Source organism: Cebus imitator, unplaced genomic scaffold (assembly GCF_001604975.1).
Source record: "Cebus imitator isolate Cc_AM_T3 unplaced genomic scaffold, Cebus_imitator-1.0 Scaffold356, whole genome shotgun sequence".
In the NCBI taxonomy this organism is placed as follows: Eukaryota; Metazoa; Chordata; class Mammalia; order Primates; family Cebidae; genus Cebus; species Cebus imitator.
The window spans coordinates 91,395-100,542 of record NW_016107671.1 but is presented as its reverse complement, the minus strand read 5'-3'; the positions used below and the strand labels follow the sequence as shown (position 1 = coordinate 100,542).

Genomic DNA, 9,148 nt, shown 5'->3' with positions numbered 1-9,148 from the left:
GGCAGTTCCAGAACCTGTGTCCTTGACTACTAACTGTTCAACAGCAGTTACTGTCAACGCCCCTCACTTTTTCTGCACGTCCCTCCCACCCACCCTCCCCAGGCCTCACTCCCCCACTACCCTCTGTCCCTTTCTCCCCAGGTGAGCCAGGCTCCATGACTGTCACCTGGACCACATGGGTCCCAACCCGCTCTGAAGTGCAATTCGGGTTGCAGCCGTCAGGGCCCCTGCCCCTCCGCGCCCAGGGCACCTTTGTCCCCTTTGTGGACGGGGGCATTCTCCGGAGGAAGCTCTACATACACCGAGTCACGCTGCGCAAGCTGCTGCCGGGGGTTCAGTATGGTGAGAGGGGCCCCAGGCTGAGCTGTTGATGGGAAGAGGAGTAGGGTATGGCCTAGAAGCTACCGCTGGCTGGTGGCTCAGGCTGGGTTGGTAACTCCTCTGCCTATCTGCAAGCCTATTGCATGAGATCCCAGGAGGAAAATGGAAGCTGCCAGGAAGGCCGACTGAAGGGGCATGGGCCAGCCCCCACTAGTCCCCCCATCTCCTCCCCTCCACCAGTCGAGGAAGGATGGGGGTTGGAGGGAGGGTCCTGGGAGGCCAGCTGACTGCAACCTTTTCTTCTCCCTTCAGTTTATCGTTGTGGCAGTGCCCAGGGCTGGAGCCGTCGGTTCCGCTTCAGGGCCCTCAAGAATGGGGCCCACTGGAGCCCCCGTCTAGCTGTGTTTGGGGATCTGGGGGCTGACAACCCGAAGGCCTTCCCACGGCTGCGCAGGGACACCCAGCAGGGCATGTATGATGCCATTCTCCACGTGGGTGAGGCATCTGCATCCGCAGGGGCCTGCAGAGGGATGGTGGGGGGTTCGTGGTAGGATAGTGGAGGTGCATGGAGGGATGGTGGGGGGCGCAGAGGGATGGTGGGGGGAGCGCGGATTAGGGGTGGAGCCAGGACCTTGGAGGGGACGGGGCTGGGGCCAATGTGTCTCTGAAGGGACAGGGGATGGGACTGGTGGAGGCGGTGTCTGTGGTCAACCAGCCTGCCCAGGTTAAAATCTCAACTCTGGCTCTCCTGCCAGGAGCAGGGCTTTCCCTGTGTATTTTGATCAGAGGAAAAGCTGGTTCCAAGTTCACAGGGCTGCTGTGATGACTACATGAGTGCCCGTTGCCCCGCAGGGTGCGGGCGCACTTCGGTCTCCTTGTGCTGGTTACCATTATTATTGCTGTTGTTATTAAGAGGGGGAAGGGAATGAGATGGGTAATGGGGATGGAGGACTGTATGCTTCAAAGTGCAGACTCCGGAATCAGGCTTCCTAGGTTATTTCTAAATCCTCACTAGCCAGCTGTGTGACCTGGGGCCTCAGTTTCCCCATCTGAAATGGGAATAATAATACTCATCTTGGGCTGGGTGAGGTGGCTCATGCCTGTAATTCCAGCACTTTGAGAGGCCGAGGTGGGTGGATCACTTGAGGTCAGAAGTTTGAGACCAGCCTGGCTAAAAATACAAAAATTAGCCAAGCAGTGTCTGTAATCCCCGCTACTGGGGTGGCTGAGGCAGGAGAATCGCTTGAACCCTGGAGGTTACAGTGAGTCAAGATGACACCACTGCACTCCAGCCTGGGTGGCAGAGGGAGGCTCCGTCTAAAAAAAACAAAACATCTTGGCCAGGCACAGTGGCTCACACCTATAATCCCTTTGGGAGGCTGGGAGTCGAATTCCTGGGCTCAAGTGATACTCCTGCCTCGGCCTCCCAAGGTGCTGGGATTAACAGGAGTGAGCCACCATACCTGGCTCTTTCAAGTCCAATGAAAGCAGAAACCAGTCTGAGTCCTCATCATCCTTCTGTCCCCCCTCCCCCAGGAGATTTTGCCTACAACATGGACCAGGACAACGCCCGTGTCGGGGATAGGTTCATGCGGCTCATTGAACCCGTGGCTGCCAGCCTGCCATACATGACATGCCCCGGGAATCACGAAGAACGCTAGTGAGGACCAAGGGCCATGGCGGTGGACGAGGGCTGGATCAATGAAAATGGTCCTGTTCTTCTTAGCGTCTCCCCTGAGTCTCTCATGCTGCAACATCTCAATTGTGGTAGCAAGAAGAGGTGGGGGTGAGCTGGAAGCCAGACTCAGGGCCCGACAGTGACGAGGTGGGGTATAGGAGCAGGGCTATGAAGTTCAGTCCCTCACCTCCATCCCTTGCACTTCCCTTATTCTAGCAACTTCTCTAACTACAAGGCTCGCTTCAGCATGCCGGGGGATAATGAGGGCCTGTGGTACAGGTAATGTGGGGGTGCCGGGGGACTGGCCCTCTGCCCTGAAGGATGGGAGATGCAGCGGAGCCCCGGCCCTAACCCCTGCCCTTTGCCTCCCCCAGCTGGGATCTGGGTCCCGCCCACATCATCTCCTTCTCCACCGAGGTCTATTTCTTTCTCCATTATGGCCGCCAGCTGGTACAGAGGCAGTTTCGCTGGCTGGAGAGCGACCTCCAGGTAACCTGGGTGGAGGTCCCCGCTCGTTCCCCGGCCGGTCCCACCTCCCCCTCCTCCCCCGACCCCCAGCCCCTCACTCTGAGCCCTTCTCCCTAGAAAGCCAATAGGAACCGGGCAGCCCGGCCCTGGATCATCACCATGGGGCACCGGCCCATGTACTGCTCCAACGCAGATCTGGACGACTGCACACGGCATGAGAGCAAGGTGAGGCCCCTCCCTGGGAGGCATCCGGGAGGTCCCGGGAGGCATCAGGGAGGCGCTGAGACCCAGGCAGGTGTTGGTGTGCGTCACCCTCACCTGCTCATTCACCCTGCCCAGGTCCGCAAAGGCCTCCGAGGCAAGCTGTACGGGTTGGAGGATCTTTTCTACAAACACGGTGAGCGACCCTCGGGACCCACGCCCCACGCCCACCTGTCCCCGCTTCAGAGGTCTGATCCTCGCTTGCTCTGTCTCAGGGGTGGACTTGCAGCTGTGGGCTCATGAGCACTCGTACGAACGACTGTGGCCAATTTACAACTACCAGGTGAGGCTCGGGAAGGGCGGAGCACCCATGCGGCTGGGGTCCGTGTGGTTGACGCCCCGGCATGGTCCAGCGTGACTGCCCGCCACTGAACACTGTTCCCCTCCACAGGTATTTAACGGTAGCCAAGAGATGCCCTACACCAACCCGCGGGGCCCTGTCCACATCATCACAGGATCTGCCGTGAGCAGGGGGAAGGGTGCCTTTGGCTTCTCTCTCTCTTCCTCTCTATGGAGGGCTGGCTTTGCTCCAGCCTGAGTGCTGGGTGCTTTACACAGTGGATATCACTTCACCCTCAGCCCTAAGGCCAGGAACTCTCAGCAGCATGTCCACTGGTGTTGGAAATAGATGCTCGGTGCAGCAAAGGAAAATTAGCACTGAGGCAAAGGACCTTTCAGCAACGCAATTTTTACTTCCTGGATTGCAGGAAAGGTACTCTCATTAGCCATCATGCCAGGAGAGTCCAAAGAACAAAGGGGAATACACACACATTTACTCCTGATGCATTTGGGGTCGTCCTTACTGCTGTGTCTGATCTCTGCTGCCTGGAGCCAGACCTCACAATCTAAACTAAAACCTGATTGGCTACCAACTTAAAACTTTTCCAAACAGGTAAAAGCAATAGAGAGCTGGGACATGCTGTGAGAACTTCCAGCACAGATATCTTAAGTACAAGGACACAGAATGTACTACGTGCCTATAAGCATGGCGTGTCTAACAGCTACATAGGATAGGGCTTAACAAAGTTATTAGTACACTTACTAATTTACTTATTTATTTATTTATTTATTTTGAGACGGAGTTTTGCTTTTGTTACCCAGGCTGGAGTGCAATGGCACGATCTCGGCTCACCGCAACCTCCACCTCCTGGGTTCAAGCAACTCTCCTGCCTTAGCCTCCCGAGTAGTTGGGACTACGGGCGCGCGCCACCATGCCCAGCTAATTTTTGTATTTTTTTTTTTGTAGAGATGGGGTTTTGTCATGTTGCCCAGGCTGGTTTTGAACTCCTGGACTCAAGCAATCTGCCCGCCTCAGCTTTCCAAAGGGCTGGGATTGCAGGCGTGAGCCATCAATCCCGCACCAGCCGCACGATGTCTTTTTAACCTCTTTGAGCCTCTGATTTCTCAGCTGAAAGTGTGATATGGATGGGTCTCATTACTGATGATCACTTTGATCACTTGGTTAGGGAGGTGTCCGCCAGCCCTCTCCACTATAAAGCGATTCTCTTTTTTCCTTTGTAATTAACAAGCATCTCCTGGAGAGATACTTTGAGATTATGCAAACATCCTATTATGCCTCAAACTTACCCTCCTAGTTTTATGGTCCATTCATGAACCTTGCTTCAATCTGGTATTACAACTCTGGGTGCAAAGCGGTGATTTTCCTCACTCCAACAACCTCTCTGCCTCTCGTGCCTGGCTTTCTGCTGCAAGCACAGGCATTCTGTTTCCCCAGACACTGGTGTTTTAAAACGCTTTCTTGGAGGGTCTACCATGCAGCCAGCTTCAGCCCCAGTTATTTCTCTGTTCCTCAAATTGCTTTTTCCCCTTCACACACATCTTGGCCATCTTTTCGTATCGCCCTGCTTCCCTGCTTTGTGATGGCTATGCTATAACGTATTTAACTGGCTCCCTGATGAGTGTAGAGATGGCTTCTGGTTCAGAGCTTTCATTGTAATGCTGTAGTGGGCAGCCTTGTACAGCCATGTACTTTTTCTTTTCTTTTTTTTTTTTTTTCTTTTGAGACGGAGTTTCACTCTTGTTGCTCAGGCTGGAGTCCAATGGCACGATCTCTGCTTGCTGCAACCTCCGCCTCCCGGGTTCAAGTGATTTTCCTGCCTCAGCCTCCCGAGTAGCTGGGATTACAGGCATGTGCCACCACACACGGCTAATTTTGTATTTTTAATAGAGACAGGGTTTCTCCATGTTGGTCAGGCTGGTCTCGAACTCCTGACCTCAGGTGATCTGCCCACCTCAGCCTCCCAAAATGCCGGGATTACTGGCGTGAGCCACTGTGCCTGGCCTACAGCCATGTACTTTTCTAGAAGTCAGAGACCTGGGGCAAGGGAAGCCTGGCTGGGGCAGAGTGTTCAATTGTGAGCATTACTGTGGCCAGGTCTTTTTGGTTTCGTTTTTGTTTGAGACGGTCTCGCTCTGTCTCCCAGGCTGTAGTATGATGGCATGATCTAGGCTCGCTGCAAAGTCTGCCTCCGGGGTACAAGCGATTGTCCTGCTTCAGCCTCCCAAGTAGCTGAGATTATAGGCGTGCGCCACCACATCAGGCTAATTTTTGTATTTTTAGTATAAAAGGGGTTTCCCCATGTTGGCCAGGCTGGTCTCTGACTCCTGAGCTCAAGTGATCTGCCCTCCTCAGCCTCCCAAAGTGCTGGGATTACAGGAGTGAGCCACCACGCCCGGCCTCTGGTGGCCAAATCTTGACTGTCTTCCTTGAGGGCAGCAGGGTCTTGGGCTGGCAGGTCATTTCTGCTTCCCTGTGGGTCCTCCACCTGCCGTGGGTCTGACCACTTCTCCCTCCTAGGGCTGTGAGGAGCGGCTGACGCCCTTTGCTGTCTTCCCAAGGCCCTGGAGTGCTGTGCGTGTGAAGGAGTATGGGTACACACGACTGCACATCCTCAACGGGACCCACATCCACGTCCAGCAGGTGTCGGACGACCAGGTCAGTGAGGGCCAGGCCCAAGTCACCCTATTGCATAGCCAGGACCAGCCAGGCAAATGAGTTGTTAAAAACATGGCCGGGTGCAGTGGCACAAGGATGGCTTGAGTCCAGGAGTTCAAGACCAGCCTGGGTAACATGGTGAGACCTAGTTTCTACAAAAAATACAAAAATTAGGCCAAGTGCACTGGTTCACACCTGAAATCCCAGCACTTTGGGAGGCTGAGGAGGGTGGATCACTTGAGGTCAGGAGTTAGAGACCAGCCTGACCAACATGGTGAAAATTACAAAAATTAGCTGGACGTGGTGGCAGGTGTCTGTAATTGCTACTAAATGTAGTCTCTACTAAAATTACAAAAATTAGCTGGGCATGGTGACAGGTGCCTGTAATCCCAGCTACACAGGAGGCTAAGGCGGGAGAATCACTTAAATCTGGGAGGTGGAGGTTGCAGTGAGCCGAGATGGCACCACTGCACTCCAGCCTGGGTGACAGAGTGAGACTCTGTCTCAAAAAAATAAAAAATAAAAAAAAAGTCAAGTGTGGTGGCAGATGTCTGCAATACCAGCTACTTGGGAGGCTAAGGCAGGAGGATCATTTGAGTCCAGGAGTTAGAGGCTGCTGTGAGCTATAATCACACCTCTATACTCCAGGCTGGGCAACAGAGTGAGACCCTAACTCAAAACAACAAATAAATATGGACTGTCGAGCTAGAAATCTGCTCCTGCTACTTGACAGCTGAATGACCTTGAGCCACTTATCTAACTTCTTTGAGCCTCAGTTTTCCCATCTGTGAGAGGGGATGATCATAGTTTCCATCTCACAGGACTGTATGGGGGTTGAATGACTTATTACGTATAAAATGCTTAGAACAGTGTGGAACTTGGTAAATTCTGTAGGTATTTACTATTGAGGGGCAGGAGAAGATACAAGTGAGGGTGGGATGCAGGCGGGGGAAACAGTAAGTGGGGTGTGCAGATGGGGTGGCTTACAGTTAGGTAGACCCAAATAATAATGGCTCACCTTTCTTTATTTTTGCCATTGTAGTTTAAAAATAATAAAAATATTTATTGAGCACCTACTGCATACCAGGCACTGCCTAGATGTTCTGTATTTAGTAGCACTTTATTTAATTAATTTATTTATTTTTGAGATGGAGTCTCACTGTCACCCAGGCTGGAGTACAGTGGCGTGATCTCAGCTCACAGCAACCTCCACTTCCCGGGTTCATGCAATTCTCCTGCCTCAGCCTCCAGAGTAGCTGGGACTACAGGCATGTGCCACCACACCTGGCTAATTTTTTCTATTTTTAGTAGAGAGGGGATTTCGCCATGTTGGCCAGGCTGGTCTTGAACTCCTGACCTCTGGTGATCTGCCGCCTCAGCCTCCCAAAGTGCTGGGATTACAGGTGTGAGCCACCGCATCCGGCACCAACAGCTCTTTATATACCAAAATAATCCCACAGGAGTGGATTTCCTTTTCATTTTATAGGTGAGGGAACTGAGACTCAGAGAGGGGAAGTAATTTTCCCAGGGTCACACAGCTGGAGGACAGCGGAGCTGGGATCTGATAACTACCATTGATTGAGTGGTACAGGCACCGGCCACACGCTTTGTGTGTGTGATCTCAGTCGGTTCTCGCCATCACCCGGGGCATCTATTACCTTGCGCATTGCATAGAACATGGAAGTTATGCTCGGAGAGTCCAGCCACACGCTTGAGAGTGGATGTGAAGGCCAGGCGCGGTGGCTCACGCCTGTAATCCCAGCACTTTGGGAGGCCGAGGCGGGTGGATCACTTGAGGTCAGGAGTTTGAGACCAGCCTGGATAACATGGAAAAACCCCGTTTCTACTAAAAATACAAAAATTAACCAGGTGTGGTGGTGTGGGCCTGTATTCCCAGCTACTCAGGAGGCTGGGGCAGGAGAATGGCTTGAACCTGGGAGGCGAAGGTTACAGTGAGCCGAGATCAAGCCACTGCACTCCAGTCTGGGTGACAGAGCAAGACTTTGTCTCAAAAACAAAAAAAGAGAGACAGAGAGAGAATGTGCTGGAATATAAAACAAGGTCTGTCTGACTCCGGAGTTTGTGTCCTAAAAATATCCTACACTCACACAGCCCTTTCCATATGCTGGGCTCCGTTTACAAATACTATCTAATTTAACTCCCACAACACCAGTGATGTGGCTACTCTTACTCTCCCACCACTTTTCAGATGAGGAAAACTGAGGCCCAGAGAGGACTAGCACCTTGCTCAGGGTTGCATAGTCCATCAGAGGGCAGAGATGGGATTGGAACCCAGGCCATCTGGCCTCGGAGTTCAGGCTTTCAGCTCTAACTACTGTCCCTGTTTTTGTCCCTCACAGGATGGGAAGATTGTAGATGACATCTGGGTGGTGAGACCCCTGTTTGGCCGGAGGACGTACCTCTAGGGATGGGAGCCGCTCTCCTCCAGAAGCCTGTTTTGCCACCTTGGCTGCTGTGACCAGACACTGATCAGGCCTGGGTGGGGAGTTGGGTGGGTCCTGACTCCTCTGCCCTCCAGAGGACCCATAGAGGGTACATGCAGCCCTATGGAGCTGGGGCAGCTGTCCCCTCCTAGAGAGGTGGGAGTCCTGGCTGGCTGTGGAGGGAGCGGGCACAGAGTGACACAGGGCGGGCCTCTGCTGGCATGGCCCCACCCTCCTGCATAGCACTGATGGAGCGAGGTGCCCGTAGGGCTTCTGTAATCAAGAGCCTTAAACTGTGGCTCCATGGACTTTGCATGTCTGCTGGGGGTGCCCCTGGACTGCTCCTTTCCTGCCCACCCTGCAAGGGCATCGCCAGCCTTCTGTCAGCAAAGTGGGCACAACCATCGTGACACTACTCACCAGCAGGTGGCGTCGGGGGCTTTTTCTTCTGAGCCCCACACTGAGAGTTGGTCTGAAGCTGGCTCCTGCTTCAGGGCTCAAGGAGTATGGCCCAGGGTCCCTTCGTGCCTCTCAGTTTCCCAGGCTGGCACCATCTTATCCGGGAAGAAGAGACGTGCTAACACTCCTGCCTCCCAGCTAGGACAGATGACAATCCGCAAGAGCCCACCGACTTGCCAATTCCTTCCCTCTTTCCTTTCTTTCCCTTATTTATTGAATCATAATTTATTGAGCATCTACTATGTCCCAGGCTCTGTTTTCAGTGCTGGGGAGACAGGCGTGAATGAGACAGAGATCTCTGCCCTCACAGGTCTGACATTCTAAACAGAGAGTTGGAAAAAATACACGATAAATGCATTGGTTAAATAGCGATTCACGCTCAGAAAACGCAGGGACCGTAAGGGAGCAGTTGGAATTTTCAGGGGGATCTCACTGAGAGGGAAACATCTGGGGAAAGCGCATTCCAGGCAGAGGAACAGCCAGTGCAAAGGCCCTGAGACAGAAATGTGGCTGCCTGGCTGGGTACAGTGACACACCTGTAATCCCAGCACTTTGGGAGGC

At 53.3% G+C, this 9,148-nt stretch overlaps 1 protein-coding gene across 1 annotated transcript in view; it reads left to right on the top strand.

Annotated features, from left to right (window-relative positions):
* ACP7 (acid phosphatase 7, tartrate resistant (putative)) overlaps positions 1-8,443 on the top strand; it is a 23,691-nt gene extending 15,248 nt beyond the window's left edge. Inside the window, exons 3-13 of the mRNA XM_017506525.2 lie at positions 142-342; positions 634-816; positions 1,858-1,981; positions 2,216-2,278; positions 2,374-2,488; positions 2,585-2,692; positions 2,807-2,864; positions 2,944-3,011; positions 3,120-3,191; positions 5,547-5,684; positions 8,045-8,443. Coding sequence (XP_017362014.1) covers positions 142-342; positions 634-816; positions 1,858-1,981; positions 2,216-2,278; positions 2,374-2,488; positions 2,585-2,692; positions 2,807-2,864; positions 2,944-3,011; positions 3,120-3,191; positions 5,547-5,684; positions 8,045-8,110 — 1,196 coding nt within the window. The 3' untranslated portion in view covers positions 8,111-8,443. The remainder of the gene's footprint in view (positions 1-141; positions 343-633; positions 817-1,857; positions 1,982-2,215; positions 2,279-2,373; positions 2,489-2,584; positions 2,693-2,806; positions 2,865-2,943; positions 3,012-3,119; positions 3,192-5,546; positions 5,685-8,044) is intronic.
* The last annotated feature ends 705 nt before the right edge of the window (positions 8,444-9,148 follow it).